This window comes from Poecilia reticulata, linkage group LG7 (assembly GCF_000633615.1).
Source record: "Poecilia reticulata strain Guanapo linkage group LG7, Guppy_female_1.0+MT, whole genome shotgun sequence".
In the NCBI taxonomy this organism is placed as follows: Eukaryota; Metazoa; Chordata; class Actinopteri; order Cyprinodontiformes; family Poeciliidae; genus Poecilia; species Poecilia reticulata.
This window is the reverse complement of record NC_024337.1, coordinates 22,093,365-22,113,805: the sequence shown is the minus strand read 5'-3', so window position 1 is coordinate 22,113,805 and position 20,441 is coordinate 22,093,365. Positions and strand designations below refer to the sequence as shown.

The 20,441-nt window shown below is 38.8% G+C and overlaps 2 protein-coding genes across 2 annotated transcripts; one reads left to right on the top strand and one right to left on the bottom strand.

Annotated features, from left to right (window-relative positions):
- The first annotated feature begins 1,837 nt into the window (after positions 1-1,837).
- On the top strand, positions 1,838-11,757 carry LOC103467553 (ceramide synthase 5-like). Its single transcript, XM_008414033.2, has 10 exons — positions 1,838-2,288; positions 4,278-4,380; positions 4,571-4,701; positions 6,128-6,185; positions 7,093-7,143; positions 7,273-7,365; positions 10,141-10,269; positions 10,364-10,470; positions 10,554-10,710; positions 11,224-11,757. Exons 1-10 carry the CDS (start codon positions 2,110-2,112, stop codon positions 11,362-11,364), a joined length of 1,149 nt encoding a protein of 382 aa, XP_008412255.1. The 5' UTR covers positions 1,838-2,109; the 3' UTR covers positions 11,365-11,757.
- Positions 11,687-19,670, bottom strand: LOC103467552 (NACHT, LRR and PYD domains-containing protein 12). The gene is made up of 7 exons (XM_008414031.2): positions 19,427-19,670; positions 17,739-19,295; positions 17,486-17,647; positions 16,593-16,766; positions 16,344-16,517; positions 12,009-12,182; positions 11,687-11,886 (listed from the first exon to the last, which is right to left on the bottom strand). The coding sequence occupies exons 1-7, from the start codon at positions 19,441-19,443 to the stop codon at positions 11,706-11,708; spliced, it is 2,439 nt and encodes an 812-aa protein (XP_008412253.1). The 5' UTR covers positions 19,444-19,670; the 3' UTR covers positions 11,687-11,705.
- Positions 19,671-20,441: the final 771 nt, after the last annotated feature.

Below are 20,441 nucleotides of genomic sequence, written 5' to 3'. Positions count from 1 at the left end.
CTCCTGTGCTTCTGTTCAAGTAAAATGTTAATCCTGAAACACAGGATTTCCCCCCTTTTTATGCAAGTCCAAAGCTCCTGGGTCACAGATCCGTATAGGACATCTCGGAAGCTGCAGCTGCACACTGACACAGAGAGGTTTTGTTCAGGCTCCGGAGCAGCTCTAAGGCTGGTTGGTACTGAAGTATAAACCTACAGGATGACACGGAGCAGTAACTGCTACTGCGGGACTGTGTGTCATAATTGTGCATCCTCCTCCTCTGTTGTTTTATCCTGTGTACCAACTGAATAGCTACAGTATTCTGTGTCTGTGCAAGATCCAGATATGATCTGTGCAGAGCTGGACTAGAAAGTACCAAACAGTGCTTTGCAAAAGTATTTAAAACATTTAAACTTGTTTACATTTTGCCATATTACAGTCACAAACTTTTGTTTTTTTGGGGGGGATTTTTTTCTGATAGATTAATGCCAAAATCCCAGTTACCTCACCTGCCTGTGGAGAAATTCCTTTTGTTGCTGTTACATTTGTTGCAAACCTAGTGCTTCTCCTGTAAGCGTCTGTTGTCTTGCCCCAGATTATTAATTGTATTTAGGTTTGGATTTTGACTTGGCCTTTCCTTACATAAATATGCTTATATTCCATGGTAACTACCTAATACTAATCTAGGGTTACTGTCCAGTTTGTAGTAAGTGAAAGTCTTTGATTTTCTTCCAGGACTTCTGAATATTTAGCTCCATCTGTCTGGACAACTTGATACTGCAGCCACCATTTCTGACAGTGGGGATAAAGTGTTTAAAGCAATATTCAAAGTTTTTTTCCCCCACACTTAACATTTTGAATGTGGGTCTAAAAAATTCCACAACAAATTTCAAAAGCTAGATCCGATTTTAGTCAATCTGATCTTAAACCCTGTACCATCGTTTGGTCGAGTTAAATGTATAAATCAGTGGATTATTCTCTGTTTTCATTGTTTGCTCCCTTTTATTTGAGCAATTATGCAGCCTTTGTTAGGTGACATACTCTTAATTAAAATGGTTTACATCTTTAAAAAGAAAATCATAAGTGAGGTGCCAGATTCAAAATAATTTGCAAACTAGCTAATGGCCAGATCATTTAATTTTTATTATGGACCCATAGCTTTATTTTTTGTTAGCAAAAAGTTTTAATTTAAACACGCAAGCATTAAGAAATCACTAAACTCACTGGTGTAAGCAGTGTTTTAAAATGACCCTGCTCATTATCTTAATCTTTTGGAAAGAGAGAGAGGCCAATTTCAAAGTGTCAAATTATAAAGACAATATTTTAAGTTATGTTTGATATATGCAGCATTTTTATAACAATTGAAAGTAACATTACTGTGCAATAAAAACCTTACTGTGCAATAAAATCACACTATATGCCTGGGTTACATACATAATACCGGCCCTTTAAGCAGCTTTTGAACCTGCTGAGTGCCAGATCACTCATATAATGTCCTTAATTCTTTTCTTAACTATAATTTTAAATAAAATCACATTTAAAAAAATCTGTAAATGCACTCATTTTATATTTTCCTCATAATACAATTTATGCTTTTTTCCAGATTATGTTAATTTGTCATATTCTTTATTATTTCAAGCCTTTCAGTCAGTTTTGGAAACGGCAGCGTAACAAACAAAAAATAAATGAGTCTGGTTGTGCCAACACAACTTCAGTAAGTACAAGCTGAAAAATAATTTTTAATAATTAAAAAGTGTTGTCATAAGCGTTACATAGTGTGGTTGCTTACCGCTGCACAACTCAAAAGGATGCTGCTAATGTTAATTGGCTGTAGCAGATCATTTAGCCTGAGAGAAGCTAAATGATCTGCTACATGGAGAAGCCCTAGGGCTGTAATTAAACCTGGTTTGGCCGCCGCTCCTCTCAGCCTGTGTTCAGCCTGGGATCACCTCCACATGTAAACAGTGGTGGGTGTAGCCTGTCAGGCTAGTAGAGAGAGAAGTTGAGCGTTCAGTTTCCTCATTAAGAGTTTAGCTAAAGGAGTGATGCTTAAGCTTAGCCTCGCGCTCAGGATACAAAACTTCACCGACAACTTGGCTTACTTTCGGCTTCATCGTTTTCTGCTCCCCGATGACTTCCTTTATCTCAGCCTGGATTTGGAGTGAGAGATTCTGGCTTCCTGAAAATGTGTCGTGGGCAGACCTGGAGCGTCCGCCAGCTGGAGTGGAGTACCCCAGACTGCAGCATATGCTCTGCCATGCCTTTCCTCTGGCTGTCGGGGTTTTACTGTTTAGGCTGCTTTTTGAAAGGTGAGCTCCTCTTGTGTGTTGTACAGCTTTAGTAGTTGTTTTTTTAGTTACACTTTTTCTTCCTCCGCTGCTATGCTACAGCCCCGCGGATACGGTAGTGCTTGCATAGAAACTGATTCATGCGGACTAAAATAAAACAAAATGGAAACGGAAGCCGCAAAAAAGTTGCTGCTTTCAGGAATGTGAACACATGAGTCATTCTTTCTGAACAGTGAAAAAGCTCTTTGTGGGCATGCTTTCTTCTCCATTTCAGATGAGTTACTTAAGTTGTTTTTGAGGAAAAACTCAGTTGAACAACTGAGGGGTTAGTAAACATCCTTTTCGACATTAGCATTCCTGTGAGATGATGAAACAAAAAAGATTTCATTGGGCTCAGATGTTGCCGAGACTCTTCTCTGCCGAAAACAGACGACCAAAGGTTGTGAGAGGTTTTGAGTGCAATTTATTTTGGGATCCACGTCCAGATAAGACATTGCAATCGTTAAGAACTTTGTTGATTCGGGAAATGTTAATATTTTGATAAGAAGTAGCTCCAGCAAAACGGCCATTACTTGTTGATAAGAAGTGATTAACTTTAAAACGTGTTTCTGATTTGACAGAAACATGAAAATTATAGACAACTTTTTTTTGTCAACTTAACCTCACTTCATACCGTACTGTAATTACAATCAACTGGCTTGTATGGTATGGATTTTGAATTTGAATCTATTTTTGGCAACTGGATTGATCTGAGTGGAATTTTGATTGTGTATTATCAACACTATTGAATACTAATACTGTATTTCAATGGCATGGAAAATTGTGATGCATGTGTTTACATCACCTTTGTACATAAACGTAACTCTGTAGTGTGCAAAATTTGATCCCCAATGTTGCCATGGATTTCTTATGAATGAGTCAAAACATCTGCAGCTGGAGCTTCACAGGGTTCATACCTTTCATTTTCACAGACACTGCGTAAATATTACAGCAACAATCAAATGTTAACATTACTTACATTTATGTAGCCTAACATAAACGCTAAATTCTGAGCAAAACGTAACATGCTCTATCCTGATATGGCAGAACACTGAATACCTAAATTTGGATCTCAAAACACTGTTCAAACCATGTGTGCATCAAAAGCAAAACACATACTTCAAAGATATGACAAGGCTTGATTTTTCCACAAGATATGCTTCCATTTTTTCATGCTTACAGGATCCGTTTTTTTTTATAGTACGCAATACAGAAAGCAGTTGGCAGCCGGTTTAGTTCCTTCCCAGAGGCGTTTTTGCAAACCTGTTCTGTCTAAATTCAAGTTTTATTGGAACCCCCAGGAATCTTGCTAATCCTCTGTATGGTTCATAGACGCCTCAGGCTAGCTCAGACTGGATGAACAAATTTAAAACAACATTTGTGTAAGGCCACAAAACTGGAGGCGGAATACGGTTTGGCACAAACGGCAATTAGCTATAATTTGCGTCATTCCTTGACAAATCCAACATTTGATGGTCAATTAAAAATCATGTAGTACATCTGTAAAAGTCTCATTGAATCACCTCTTTTGAAAGTAGCCTGCTATTCCGGAATAGCAGGCCGTTGCCATGCTGACATTTCATGGTGTCTCTGAGTTTCATTCAGAGCAATGGCCAGCTCAACCAGAGGATCCTGTGACACGCGTTAACGTTTGGGCCGGACTCGTCCCTCCCAAACTAGTTTCCCATTTTCCCATGACAGACCAACCCATTCTGCTCAGGCTACTAGGTGCTACATTCTCCAGGCTTTTTAGCACATCCCTGTGTCTCCCATTTTATAGCCTTTATTCTGGTCTCTGTCGTTGACAAATGCAGTCATTCCTTTCTAACGTGTCATTATGGGCAAACTGTAATGTAAATTACCATGGCATCAAATGTCTCTCTGGTTGAATGTCTCTTTAATACCAAACGTGTGTGTGTGTGTGTGTGTCCCCACCCTCTGGTTTTTGCCCCTCTGTCTGTGTGTACACAGGCTGGTGGCCAGACCCTGTGCCCACATACTTCAGATTCAGGCGGGAGCGCCCCGGCGAGTTCAGCCCAACGCTGTCCTGGAGAGACTCTATCAGTCCAACACGGTACATAAGGGTTGTGTTTGTTCTGTAGCCTCTGTAAACTCTGCAGCACAGTGTTATTGCAGCGGTACACACCACCACAGGCCTAATGACATGCTCAGTAAACACCTATTGTCGTATGAAATACCATTGTGGTTTTACAAGCAGATACAGTACTTTGGAGGTAAAGTCCCACTAATGCTGTCCTCCTTAGTGTCCAGACACGAGACAACTGGAGGGACTCTCCAAGCAGCTGGACTGGGAGGAGCGGAAAATACAGAGATGGTTTCGTATCCGCCGGAACCAGGACAGGCCCAGCACGCAGAAGAAGTTCTGTGAGAGCATGTAAGTCTCAAGAAGGACGGCAGAGTTGATGGCTCAGAAATATAAAGCATTGTCTCAGAAACCTATAGTTCATATGGAATCATTGCAAACAATATTTTACTCCTTGTGTAATGGATCTCTTAAGAAAAATGGCAATTTCTCTTTCTGAGATGACTGCGAAGATCAATTGCACTTTTACGCAATATTCCAATTTTTTTTAAATGTGCTACTGTAAAAATTTCCTGCATTTTTGACACAGCCTAAATTGACCACACAGATGACACTGCTTGTCTGCCTCAGTTAAACGCTGCATCACATGACCTAGCAAATGCCACAAGACCAAAACTCCTCTCTCTCTTTCTCTCTTCTGAAACACAAACGACAACAAGAGAGAAATAAATAATTGTCGGCCCAGTTCTGCACCTCAGACCGACGTGTTAAAAAAGTAGCAGCTGTCAGCTTTTTGTTGTACAAGAAAACTTGTTTCTACAGTGCATATGACAAATAAACGCTGAACTCTGTCAAAAAAGGAGGAGAAAACCCCACTTTTTAAATTAAATGCATTTTATGAAGAGAAATAGCAGAGGGTTGTTGCTTTGGATAACCCTCTTCTTCTGAACAGGCAGCACTTTGTCTTCTGCTAAATCATTTCACAAGGTTATAGCGTACAATCGGCCTTCTTGACAAATCTTCCTTGCGCAATTCTTGCAGAGATTCTGGTTCCCCTCTTATGCTCTTCAACATTTCTGTGTTTATTTGACACAAGTTACGTTTTTGAATAACTGCCAAGCTGAAAGGCGCGGTAATAATTACCTATTTTCAGTTTTCTGGCAGACACGACCATTATTTTGATTCAGATTGCCGTGCTTTTAAAACACTCCCATCATCCTATCCTTTATGAACAGGCGCCTGGGGCTTTTGAGAGAGAAATGATCCCACAACATCTTAGACCCAACGACGTCAGTAGAGTAACGCAGGAAGTGTTTTCGTTTTGTTTCACGCCAGACCTGTTTGGAGGGTTAGTTTTAGTTCCCTTAGTAGAAATAAGGGAAGTCCACATTTACAACAATATGAAACTGGCTGTCTATTAATATTTAATATTAAAATATTGTCTTCTCAAATACCATTAAAGATCACCATAAATAATTGTGCTGGCACCTGGAGCCCCTGGTGGGGAGAATCAAGACTTTTTGTAATGATACTTTTTCACTTTTAATTGAGTTTTTTCTCTCAACATGATGGGTTCAAACTCAAATATTTCAAATTCTTTAACAATTGGCAGAATTGAAGATATTTTGGTAGCAATGTGCTGGAAAATCTTATCACACTGTAATGATAACCCATCAGGACCTTTATTGCCATTTTGGAAATGTCTAGTAATCGCCTGCTAAAAGTAGGATGTTTTACATATTTTCTTACAGCATTGTTTCCATTTTTGTCACTGCAGGTGGAGATTCACCTTTTACCTGGTGATTTTTATCTACGCCATTTGTCATTTGTGGGTGGTAAGTTGAGCTACGCCAAATGTGTTGCAAAAGTATTCATACGGTTTGAACCTTTTCACATTTTGTCATGTCACAAACGTCTGTGTATTTTATTTGGATTATATACATGAGACTCCAACACAAAGTGTTTATAAATATATACTTATATGCAGGCCCCAAAATTAAATAATTTCAGTTGTACCAAAATCTTGCCAAGGAGAACATTATAACCCTAACCCTAGCCAACACATAGGTGTGTTGGCTGTAAGAAGCTCCAGATTTCCACAATTCAGGTGGAAGAATCTGTGAACAGAACAATTATAGAGCTCTGTAGATATTACACAAGAACCCAGAAATCTGTTATAGTTTAAGAGGTAAAAACAAAGTTTGTTCTGGCCCATGAAATTTCATATTTCACAAGAAACCTAAGAGCAGACCTGAAGAGATATTGATTAAAGGACATTTCTGCATTAACCACATCTGTGTGACCAATCAGAAAGTTGTTGGATGCCACCAAACCAGCACTCAGAGAAAAGCCCAGGTGGAGAGATTGCATTTTTCGGTTCTGTCGGAGTGTGTAGTCGCTTTTAGTCGTGCACTCCACACATCATGGAGATGCACAGACAGTTTTTACCACAAATCTTGTAGTAAGCACAGCAAACGTGGGTAAACGGTGCGCTAGGAAAGGACAAAATTTAACATTTTAGCTTAGATGCAACACACTATGAGGAAGTACCATCACAAAAGTGAAAATATTTACTGTAGGAAGATTCTGGGCACATGCTGTACTTTGTGTTTACTTTGTGTTGGAAAAAGACATTTGGTTACGCTTTGTCTTAATTTAATTTTCTGAAGAGATTTGTATAATCCTGATTTGTTTGTTTCCTCCTTGTCATTTAACCTTGCTCCTATTTACTGTCTCTGCTAGTCACCCTGGATGTGGGATACCAGACAGTGTTGGCACAACTACCCTTTTCAGGTCAGCAGTTTTATTTTACTGCTAATTGCATAAGTGTCACTTTTTATGCACTTCTTTTCACAGTGTTTCTTGTACATTAGTATGGTTGCATATTTATCAAAGGTGTGTTTGCTTCTTTTCCCCTCAAAGCCTCTAAGTCCTGGACAATACAATTACTATGTTGCTGAGCTGGCTTTCTATTGGTCTCTGATGGTGTCCCAGTTCACAGATGTTAAACGTAAGGTGAGTCAACAACCAACACTATTGTCCTCCCATCATCACTCATATTGTAACTAAAGGTGTTTGTTCCTAGAGGCCTTATTTTAGTTTGTTTTGTGTACTATGCTTTTTACTTTTATACCGTTTGTATATGTGTCAAAGTATCAAATGCTACCAGCATAAAATCATTGATCTTGATTCTTGTAGAAATAAAAAAAAAAAGTTAAATGCAAAATATAATGGTAAATTAGATACATCCATATATATTCAAATGATCACTCATTAAATATTTTGTCAGGCAAAAATATTTATCTGGTTTTAATCAGCATTTACAGATGAAACTGTGTCCTTGCACACAAATTCCAAGAAAATGTGCCTCTTTAGTCTCTTACTAAACAAAAGTTGCCTACAGATATTATTTAAAAAGTCATTTAGCCACTTTATGTATTTTGATTTGTTTTTCTGTCTCGTTTTAAATTCTTGAGAACTCTTTATAGTTTACTTTTTTCTGAAAGATGTCTTTGTGACTCTTTCTTTTGTTGACTTCCATTATATTGCTATAAAAACATCACTTCTGTTGTTCCTTAAATTTGCAGCATGTACCTTTTATAAAAAATATATATTTTTACATATTTGTTGAAACTGTGATGGCACACTGTGACAGCATGGCATGAGACAGATAATCTGTGAAAAAATAAAAAATAAATAAAACTCCTCTGCCTTCTGCCCATGCTCCCAGAGCTTACTAGAAACAACCAATCAGAGCCAGGAGATAGGTCTTAGCACTGTTAATCACAAGCTCTTGTGGTGCTGCTCATTCCCCCAGTCCAACACTTTGTCCCTGAGGTTCTGCTGCTAGCAAAGCTTGTTGTGAATGCTCAGGCTAGTTAGCATGATGGTGGATAGACGGGTTTTCCTGTAATGGTAAGTTGTTTCTCTGCCATTAACAAACTGTATACACATGGCCCACAGATGACATCATTGAGACCTTCTTCCTGATTCTTTTTTTTGTTTGTTTGTTTTTGGTCGGGAGCGGCTCATTTCTTCAGAATGCAGAGGGAAGAGGCAGAGATTGATCTTTTCACAGATAACAGTGTTATGACATGGTGACAAGTTCAACAAATGTGTAACAACATTCTTAATAAAGGATACAACAGTTTTAAATATCTCAGGAGTTAGATTTTATCTTCAACTATATCAGAAAATATGTATCTTTGCTTGGGTAGATTGGCTTCACATGCAGGTATCGGCCAATCTTCCAAAATTAAGGAATTCTGTGCCAATAAATCGGCTGGCCGGTAAATCGGTGGAGATTTTATAAAACAGTTTCTGTATTTTTGGATCATTATTTTGTGGAAAGTCCAAGCAAAGACCCTCTTTAGGTTTTGTTAGAGTTCCGGATGCCATACCCTTTAGAAGAGAAACAGTCCCACAGCATTACAGAACCTCCACTATATTTAATTGAGCATGAGGGAATTTTCCACATACCCACCTATTATCTTATGCCTAATCCTGCTGAAGTGTTACTGAAAAGATCTTTCTTAATCTTATCAGGTAAAAGTACACAGTTGGAGTTAAAGTCCCTGTGCATGCTACTCATGTTTACGTTTGTGATAATGGGTCAGAAAAGGCTTTTTTCCCCCGCTTGAATCACTCAAACAAACTTGTGCCTTCTCGCAAAGGGTTATTGGTTGAGTTGAACTTTAGCAAGGACCCAAGTAAATTAAATTACCGTACTACATGGTAAATGGTCTGCGCTTTTATAGTGCAACAAGTCATTCATACATTTATGCACATATTCTCACATGCATAGCAGATGGGTTGTGTTAATTTGAAGGATTTTTGTGTACATAACCAAAATACAACTATTTGAAAAGCCAACTGAAAGCATGTCAAGTGCAACAACTTCACATTGAATCATGCTTCCTGCTTTCTTTGTTTTGGTGTTGCAACAGTTGCATCACCTCAGAAACACCTGGTGTAGATGTAACAATCTGGATATTTCATGGCATGGATGAAGATCTTACTAGAGATTGCGCAAGGGATTTTTTTTGCTAGGAAGTCTTTTTTTTTTTTTTTTAAAAGAACATTTCAGAAAAACATTTATGTAGATGGAGTCTGAAAAACTTGATTACATACATCTACCAATAGTTTCTTTGGTTATTTGTATAAAAGAAAGTGGTGTTAATAGGGCACCGAATCCAACTCACTCTAGGTTTCTGCAAATCTCCAACGTCCTTTTTTTTAAACTTGAAAAAGGAAGATAACTCCAAAAATAAGAAGAGCACAAACATAATTCCCTGTCCTAAAAAAAAATAGTACATAGTTGGAGAGAACCTAACTTTTTTTTTTCTGATGGACAAAAAAATCTTTTGATCAGTTAAAACAAGATGTTAAATCATTTCTATTGAGTGCAACTCCTTGCACATCCCCCAGAAGTGACTGCAGCATCAGAACAAGTCAAACGTGTTTTATGAAAACCGTCCTCTGAAGACAGATCTAAAGCTTTATGGGAGAAGGGTTGAAATATGAAAACTGCACAAGCTTCCCAACACCCTCTTCGTAACACACTGTCATAAAGTTTAATAGTAGAACTACTACTGGCGATCACCAATATCAGCAAACCACAACAACAAATTTCATTTGACTTTTATTTAACAGGTTTATTTTCCTTTGGATTTAATACTTAGTTTTATAAGCATTAATACAGCTTTACCCAGCCTTTCATCCAAAATACCTACTGATTTACTGATTTATCGCTCTGTCCTTATTTGTCCTGTCTCATTGTGACGATGGCAGGATTTCATGATCATGCTTGTCCACCACCTGGCCACCATATTCCTCATCACCATCTCCTATGGCAACAACATGCTAAGAGCTGGCACTCTGGTGATGTGTGTGCACGATGCTTCGGACATCTTCCTTGAGGTAAATGGATCCATCATCAGCTGAAACATGTTGACTCCAAATGGAGGAATTTGATTCATCATTTCTGAGAGCTTGCTCGTCTTGTTTCTCAAAGGCAGCCAAGTTGGCCAACTATGCCAAGTACCAGAGGCTATGCGACAGCTTGTTTGTGGTGTTCAGCATAAGCTTTTTTCTCACTCGACTCGTCATTTTTCCTTTCTGGTGAGAGTTTACGAATACACTTTAAAATAAAAAGCCTTTTTTTTCTTTAATTAAATGCATTATTTGGTTGGTTTTGCTTGTAGGATTGTTTACAGTGTGCTGTTTGAGAGCTGGCAGATCATTGGTCCATATCAGGCCTGGTGGCTGATAAATGGGTTACTGCTGGTCCTGCAGACTCTCCACGTCATCTGGTTCTACCTCATCGCTCGCATTGCTGTCAAAGCCATTTTCAAGGGAAAGGTTTGTCTACATCCTCACGCAGCAGCTGCAGTGAATTAAAAAAGTATTTATGCTTTTTTTGGTGCATTTTAATGTGTCAGGTTAACACAAAGTATAATTATGAGTAAAATAAATATGATTCATGGTTTTGCTCAATTTCTGGTTGGCCTTTTTCCTTCCTGGGCTTCTTTTGCTGCTCCTCTTATCAGTTTAGGATGACAAGTTTTTGAACATTTTTGTAATATCTCCTCTATTTTCAGATAAATTTACACCAATATGAAATTGCATAAAGTTGGAGTCCATTTAATTAGACGATACAGAATTATATTTATGGATATGAGAGTTAAAGGCTACTGATTAAGCATACACCACACACCATTTTTCAGAAAAAAAAGTATTATTTTACATCAAGCGCATGAATTTGTTGCTTGAATGTGAAAAATGTGAGGGCGTGAAGACTTTAGTAAAACTGTAGCACGGATGTAAACCTCTCATGCTTGTTTAAACAATGGGTCTTGTTTCTGTCATCTCCAGGTGTCGAAAGACGATCGCAGTGACATAGAGAGCAGCACAGATGAGGACATTTCCTCCAATGGCAGTAAAAACTGTCAAACCTCCAAACTGAGGGACAGCAGCCACACCGGTGTCCTTAATGGAGAAACTCATGACCACTGAGGGGACCGATACTTTATTCCAATCATATTTTCTTTGTTATACAGGCGAGACTCGCTCTACACCTTATTACAATGAACTTTTAATTATGTTTCCTACAAAAAGTGCTAAGATGTTAAACTCCAAGGTTAGTGCACAGCCTTGGACACTTGAAATGTTTACGTCTACTGTTTTTCCTCACAAGAACTATATGAGAAACGCAGCAACCGGGGAGCTGCTTACAATGCTTTATGCTTGTAAATAGATTTTCTTATTGACAATGACTGCTGTGAAACAAATCACTGCTTCCAAAGTACTTGTTGTATTATAGTGACATATGCTTCTGTGCTTTTTGATTTAAATGGTCAAACATCCCAAAGTTTTATTGATAAAAGTGCAATAAATGCAGTGATTGTAGTGTTGGATCTTTCCTTTAATGAATGAGCAGTTCCATCTGCCTCAAGTTGACGTTTCAGGGTATGACTAGCTCTGACAGCAGCACACAGGTCTTCAACACAGGCATCCGTCAATTTGGTCATTTCCACGCTGTGTTGCAGGGAAAGCAAGTAGATTCATAGAGTAGTGCACTGTACTACTCTACAGTGCTTGTCCCCCCCCACCCCCCCCCACAAAAAAAGCAAGAGCATTTTGTTTTCTCATTAGCTCACCTCAGTTCCTCCAACAAGCAGTTTGGATGTGCAAGAGCATCCCAGAGATATTTAACACCTTGGTCTCCCACTTTGTTGATGGCTAAAAGTAGAGATTTGATTTGACATATCCCATTTTTAAGAACTGATCCCAGTTTCTCGAAGACTGCTGTGGTTAACTCGCATCGTGTCAAGCTGCAAATACAGAGGGCAAAAACAGGGCAGTTTAGTGAATATTTACAAACCTTATCCTTTTAAAGAAATTACATATTTCATGTTCCTCAGGGTTTGACATGAAATGAGACAAGTTTCCTGTTTTAGGTTGGGTAAGCTTACCAAAATTACTTATTTTTGCTAAGTGGCAAAGCAATTACATTGATAATTACTTTCTTCAAAGTTTACATGTGGAAATGTTTTACACCAACTTCTCAAACACCAGTTTCCTGTATAACAAAGAAAACGGCTAAGATATCAGGAAAAGTATATCTGTACCTAAAAAAAAAAGAACTAAAGACTGAGTTAAAATAAACTAGAAAAATAGCTGTTCCTAGCGAAACAGTCGTGAGAATGCATATTTGCAGAATGACTGCTGCAGAAATGCAAGAAAATGTGGAGAAAAGCTTAAGTAGAAGAAAGCATGAGAAATTGAAATAGTTGAAACAGTTGAATAGTGAAACGTAGCAAACTGCAGAAATTAGCTGAAGCTGAAATTAGTACACAAACAGAAATATTTAAAGAAGTGAAACATAACATAAAGTGCCAAATAAGCATATTTGCAGAATGATTGATGGAGAAATATAAGAAACTTGAGATCAAACGGTAAGAAATTGGAAAAAAGCATAAGAAAGCTAGTCATACATTGTATAAATCCTTTGCCAAGTAGTGAAACTTAGCAAAAGTGTTGCAGAATTCAGCTGAAGAAGCAGAAGTTTGTGTGCAACATGAATTATAGCATAAAGGAGCAAAAGAAGCAGAACATTTTGATATTTGAATTGTTAAAATTGATTAGTTTRCAGAAGACCTTTGCAGACAGTAAAACCAGTAGAAGCAGAAGGCATATACAGAAAGGTAGACAAGCAGAATGCAAACACACAGATACAAACAGAACACAAGAGAAAMACACATTGAAAGAAAGGAGAAGGTGTGACATGGCTGTACTCCAGTAGACTTTGACAGAAAACAGTAACAGTGTAGCAATGATAGTAATAGTTCCATAAAGTAGACACACATGGCTACGATTTAATGCATAAATTATTTCTCTACAGGGAAATATGTATGAACAGCATCATTTTGTTTGTCAAAAAGCATTAAAAGTTCATGAAYGGCAGTTACTAGAGTGTACACTCTAGCAACTGACTACATTTACAGAATTCCACCATGTATTTCAACAGGGCAAAAATTTGCACAAAAGTGCAATAGTTAAGTTTACCAAAAGTCATAGAAATCTCCACAAGAAGCAGAACGATTTGATATATGAATTAGCACAATTAGTGAAAGATAGCAAAAGTAGTTAATAGGGGTTGCACCGATTAGTCGACTAGTCGACTAGTCGATTCTTTTCTCTGCAATGACTTTTTTCTGGGCCAGTCKACTAGTCGCAATCAGATGACAAAACAGATTTTTCCAAGGAAATGGAAGAAGGTGGACTAGGTGAGGTAAGCTCAAATTGTATAAAAATGTAAATAATTTAACAAAGACAAACTGTAAATTACAGCATAGCCTCCCGCAATAGGGGCTTTGCGCGGCGCGGTGGTTAGCGCAGCGCCCCGCATATAGAGACTTTAGCCCACAGTAGTCAGGAGTCCGACTCCAGTCCTCCATTCGCTGGGCCCAGGCCTCTCTCCCCCCGCTTCGCTCTCTCTGCCCCCTTACAGTCAGATTGCTGTCAAATAAACTAGTGCCGAAAAAAAAATAAATAAAAAAAAACTACCGGAGTAATGCGCGACAACGCGTCATGATGTCAGGCTTTTTTTATCCCCCCAACTGATTAGCGTCACCGGTCCGTATTGAAGTTTTTAACCTGGCAGCTTTACGCTCTTATAAAAATATGGTTTGACTACATCTGGAAACTAAGTCCAAGCTTCATCCGGAGGGTCTGATAGAGGCGATCTCGGCCGCAGTCTGCATGTCGGTTCAGAGAGACGCTGCTGAGTCAGCAGAGCGTCCTGCTGCGCATCGRGCGGAAAAGCAGCAGGAAGCTTCGTTGAATTCAACTGTAACCAAACGGAATCCGTTCATAATACGTTTGGTTTGTGATGTTCCAAAAGCGCCATTGTGGTCAGTGTGATAATTTGACTCCTATACGAGTAACTATCCAGAGATCATCAGTATGAGCCGTTAAATCATCTTTAACCCTCCTCTTATGTTCGTTTCTGAGGAATAGCAATAATGTCCGTGGGTCAATTTGACCCGGGGAGTGTTTTATCATGCAATAGTGTCAGGAACCAAAGAATTCCTCCAAAACATTTTTTTATCTGATTATTAACTCTAATACTAACCATCTCAATCAAAATTTGTACAATTATGTTTTTTATTTCTCAGAAATTAAGGATTAATGATGACAACTTACTCAATTACTCATTTGGACATAAAAAATGGGATTTACATTTTTTATGTCCACTGAGAAAAACCTAGACACAAAAAACAATAATTTCATTGAAAGTGATATTTGGTAAATTTTTTTATATTACATAAATTTTTTTTTTTCAAAGGGTGATCTTTATAATTGAATTTTAGACACACATACTGTTCCGGGTCAAATTGACCCGCCAATTAAAATCAAGATAAATGAGTCATGCAGAGAGTATTTATGTTCCCTTCCACTTCTACTGAGTGTCCACTCAGTGTGGGTGGAGTTTACCCACGGGAACAGAAAAGGTTCCCGTCAAAAGTTGTATGAACACCTGCTTTCTCGCAGTTCATTGTGAAGTAAAGAGAGCAGGGAGAAAGTGGGTTTGTGTGTGTCTGCGTGTGCATGTGTGTATGTGTGTGTGTGTGTGTGTGTGTGTGTGTGTGTGTGTGTGGTGTGTTGTGTTTGTGTGTGTGGTGAAATAATGTCTGTCTGTCTGTATGTCTGTCTGTCTGTCTGTCTGTCGCTCGGTCGCTCCGTCCGTCCGTCCGTCCGTCCGTCCGTCTTTCCAACGAGCCGTCTGTCCATCCATCCATCCACGCACGCACATCTATTCAAATGAAAGCTTAAATGTGAAAATATTGGTTTACCGCAATCAACAGCTATTGCGGGGACGGATGGCAACTTGAAGAAATCACCACATTTCTTAAATATTTGAAAAAGTACAATAGTAACACATAGAAAAACAAATAGTATAGATTACCAAAAGCAGAAATCGGTATAAAACATGAAATAGTTGAAAAGTGAAAGATAGGAAAATAGCATAAGAAGAAATTAGTACAAAACCAGAAATTGTTGAAAAGAAACCATAACAAAAAGCACAAAATACCACAGAAAGGTGATAATTTTGATATATGAATTGATGAAATTGATTAAAGTTTGCAGAAAACCTTTGTAGGAAGTTACTGTCTTTGTAGCAGACAAAGCTACACCTTTGCTAATGAAATTTATCAAAAGTATAGCAGAATTCAGCAGAAGAAGCAGAAGTTTGTGTGCAACCTAAATTATTTGAAAAAGTCAAAAAGTGAAACAGAGCTTAAGAAGTAGCATAATTAGCACAAGAAGCAGGATATTAGTACAAAACCCGAAATAGTTGAAACAACTGAACAGTGAAACATATTAGAAAGTATAAATTTGCAGAAGCAGAAATTAGTACAAAACCAGAAATATTTGAAGAAGTGAAACATAGCAAAATAAATAGCATAAAGGAGCAAAAGAAGCAGAAATGATTAATATATGAATTGCTAAACGTGATTAAAGTTTGCAGAAGATCTTTGAAAACAGCAACACCGGTAAAAGCAGAAGGCACATGCAGAAAGGTAGACAAGCAGAATGCTGAGACACAGATAGAAACAGGGCACAAGAGAAAAATGCATTGAAGGAATAGGAGAAAGTGTGACATGACTATATTCCAGAAGAATTTGACAGAAAACAGTAAGACTTGTAGCAATAATAGTAATAGTTCTTTATAGTAAACTTATGTGGCTAAAATTTAATGCACAAAATTATTTCTCTACAGTGAAATATGCATGAACAGCATCATTTTGTTTGTCAAAAAGCATAAAAAGTAAAAAAAGGCAGTTACTAGAGTGTACACTCTAGCAACGTTGTCAAACAATCTACAAAACATATTAAAAACATATCGCTTTTAGAAAATCAAATTACCCCACATTACCGAAATTAAACGGAGCCGATCTTGGTTTTATGACCTTAAAATGGATTCATACCCGAGGCTCTGCAGTTTACAAAGCGGCTGTTGGAGGGCTTTGCATAAAGCTTCAATTCCACCGTCACCAGTCATGTTCCCCTTGAAGTCGATTGTTGTCAACTGTGATTGACCAGAACACAAAGCTGATGCAAAAGCCTTCATGGACGCTGCCGTCAAATTACAGCTTTGAATCCTGTTAACAAGAAAAGTTGATCATTTGACAGAGTGGACATGTTGAAATATGAATCCATACTATTTCAGAACTTACTGGAGCTCCTGTAGTCTGCAGTTTGGACTGTGCATTGCTTTGCACAGCTTTGTGAAGCCCTGATTGCCGATCGGATTAAACATCATTTGTAAAATTTGGAGTTGGGAGGCTCCCAAGGTTAGCAGGGAGGCCAGGTAGCCACAGCAGGCCGCAGTCAGACCATAGACATTAAGACTTCAAATATCAAAACACAACAACTTCAGTTATGTTCTGTCTTTTCTTTTGAATATCTACAGTGTTATAGAAGCATATTTGCCCACTTACAAATTTGTTTTATTTCTTTTTTTTTTCTTATTTACTGTTTAGTCGCAGTTGAAGGTTTTGGATCAAACAAATTTCAATATCAATAGAAAGCCGGGTAAAAACAAACAGTTTTTAAAATTACGATATCAGTTGTTAAAGAGAAAAGACATTGAAAACAACCTGGCTGTTTTCTTTAAGAAAAACAATTGTCCAGTCACACAAGAGGGTTTAATGAACTTCAGGTTTAGAGTCATGCAAAAGCATTTTAATAAAATTTCTGCTTAAATTTTGACTAGGCCGCTGAAAAATCTTCCCTTTGTACTTTATACTTGATTCAGAGCAAAAAGCAGGAACATTGTCCTGCTGCATCACCCAAGTGAAGAAGAACGCCCCCTTCAGTCAGTCAAACAGTTTGAATGTTGTACTTTTTTCCCCTTTTCTTAAATGCTCAGAATGTTGTAAAATTTAAAGACCATCAACATGAGTTTTGGCAACTTAACATTGAGTTTAAGTCAAACAATTGATTGACTATCCAATTTATGTTAATGTATGTGACAAAAAAAGTAAAAAACAATGTGATGGAAATATTTTACCACAGAATTGCATCATCAGCAACAAAAGGAAAACATTTAAAAAGGGATTTGCCTTACTTTAGTCCATGCAGCTTGGCCTCTCTTAATCCCGCACAGAGAATTTGCAACTTTTCATCTCCGAGGTTGGAATGGGAAAGCTCCAGCTCTCTGGTGACACCCATGCTGACAGCTGAAGCCAGCAGAGGGATGGAGTCTTTATGAATGGAGCAGTTTGACAAGCTGGAGGATACGGCATTGCATTTCATATATATGGTGCTGAACACATTGAATGATAAATGTTTATCATCTTTTAAGAGCATTTTCCACTTACATCACAGTGTGTGACAGACTCACAGACGGAGCCAAGACCTCCATCATCTCTCTTAATATTGTTGTTCTGGACACGCTCAACTTTTCCCTTTCACCCGGACATGTGATCACGTAATTCAGAGCTGCACAGTCCTGGAGGCTCAAGTTTTCATGAAAGATGTATGAGTGTGCAGCAGGGTTGAGGATTTCCTTTACCAAACTCTGGTTCTGGGCTTGATGCAGCAAATGGAAACATCTGTAGTGTTCAGATTTGTCGTATTTCTTCAGTGTTTTCTCTGATCTGCTTTTAAACCAGCTTTTAAAACCTTTAATCTGATCAGAGCGGAACATTCCCAGTAAGTCTTCCAGCAATCTGTACTGGACCGGCTCAGAGAGCCCTGACATAAAGAAATCTAGAAACTTTGAACAACCTTTGTGATTATCCAGCATCTTCTCCGTGTCTCCGTGTGTTGACGGGTCCAAAAAGAAAGCCACGGCCAAGACAAACTCCTGCATCAGTTTGGAGTGGAAGGAGAGCTCTCCTTCACTGTGAACTCTCAAGAAACCATCCACAGAGGTGAGACTGTGTTCAAAACCAAAGGAATCAATGGTGTGCTTGGAACAGCCTGAATGTTGGTCATAGAGGCAGTGAGATGCCATTCTGCCAAGAGCCAAAACTAACCCTCTACTGCGTTCTTTGTTCAGTGAGAGAGTCTGAATCAGGTGGACCAAAATATCCACAAACAGCTGAGACAGAGTCTCAGAAGGTTTGGTACATGAATCAATAAGCCGCTTGTAAATAGAGCAGACTGTCCAACAAAACCTGGGAGAAGCACAGAAATCATAAATGCCCAGAGTTCTTTCTATGTGCAGAAATGCTTCACTAGCTGCAGTGGGGTCAGGGAAGAAGTCGTTAAAGTAAACCTCTCTTTGCGGTTTCTGAAACCCCAACACATCCATCCGAATCCCGCTGAGGAACTTCGCGCCATCTGTGGGCCTGGTTGCAACAAGAAAGGCAGCTCCTTTCAGCAGGGATCCGTGAAGCAGACTGGCCAATAAGCAGGACACAGAGACCAGATGGTAAAGGTTAGAGGTCAGGGTGTGGACTGAGGGGTCCAGGCTGTGCTTAAACTCATCCAGACCATCAAATACAAACAACACGCCATCAGGTTCCTCTGTAACCAGACGTGTGAAGTTTGGGGGCATTTGATGGTGGCCTTGTTGGATTAAAGTTTCCAAACAAAGTTCATCTGTAGAAGATCCTATTTTTCTAAAATGGAAGTTGAAAACATGAGAAAAGTTTTGAAGGCATTCTCCATTAGCCCAATCGACAACAAGCTTGAGCAAAGCAGTGGTTTTACCAGAACCTTCTGGACCAACCACTACAACAGTTCTGGTCTCACCACAGAGAGCAGTCCGGATGGCATCATCTAGGAAACCCAGGTTATCATCCTGAGCGTCGGCGGTGACAGGTACGTACTTCCGGCTGTTAATGACGCTGGCAGGAGACTGACCACTGAGAATCGTTGAGGTGTTTTCTGTCTTCAGGATGCGAGTCAGAATATCAACTTTATCCATTCTGTTAGACATCCAGAGATAATAACAGCTAAAACACAGTGAACGCAGCGTGAGGGAACAGCTAACATCCTTTTTGCTTGCGTGCAAAAATAAAAGTCCATGTCCATGCGTGATTATTTGGTTTTCCTATACCTCGGAAAACTGTTCATGAACGTGTTTACGAGAGTTGTGCCCTGCGGAGGCTACGTAGTAAACTTCGAGGGTCAGTTGTTGGGGAAATTATCCTGGCGCAAGCCACATTTTCAGATTCAAAGCAGGCCATCATCTTAAAACGGAAAACCAGGAAATGTAGGAGGGCAAATTTACCCGGCACGCTGTCTTACAGGCAATGTGAGACTCTTCCTTCTTTTAGTCACTGGTGGGTAGAGTCTTGTAACACCACACTGCAGTAAACAGAAAGGGGTGGGGACGGACCACTGGCAGTCTTCAAGTACACCTCACTGGTCTTTCTCTGTGTGGCAGGAAGAAGCCTGCAGGCTACATTTGAATGAAATTACCTTACAGGAATTTTATTCATAGCTGTATTAATCCACAAAGGGGCGCTGTTTATACATTACCTTCTACAATGATGATCCAGAAGTTCATTGGATGTTCCTGCTAGGAGTTCCAAAACCATCTGTTTGACATTTCCTTTTTCTGCCATAAAACAAGTTTGTTGTCATCCTTTTTTTTATATAGAACTAAATACATCACGGTACAATTTTTAGGTCATTTTGGCAGTAGCCTGTCATCTACAGCTGGTGACAATGTTCTAATCTCCTTTTAGTGTTTTCTTTATTAAATAACAAAAATCTTCTTTTTAATACGTATCTTAGTAGACTTGGGAAACACTCCTCCACGGTCCCAATGACATCATGGTGACCTATGTCTGTGTGCTTGTTAGTGCCGATTCAAAGAAGAATGGGAGAAAAATGGGCTGACTAGAACAGACAAATCAGCAAGCCAGAACCTAAATTTAAAAGCTGCTTTTATTCACTGTAATGTTCATTGTTTCTTTCTTTGTCATTGAAAACGTGTAAAAAGCTTTGTCTTTATTTTTTGGCTCCCCGTATCTACGGCACAAACCAGAACCAAGTTCATCCAGCACAATTTTTAGCTTTCATGGGATTTCAAGGGAGGAAATGCCAAGAAACCAACTGGGCTGTTA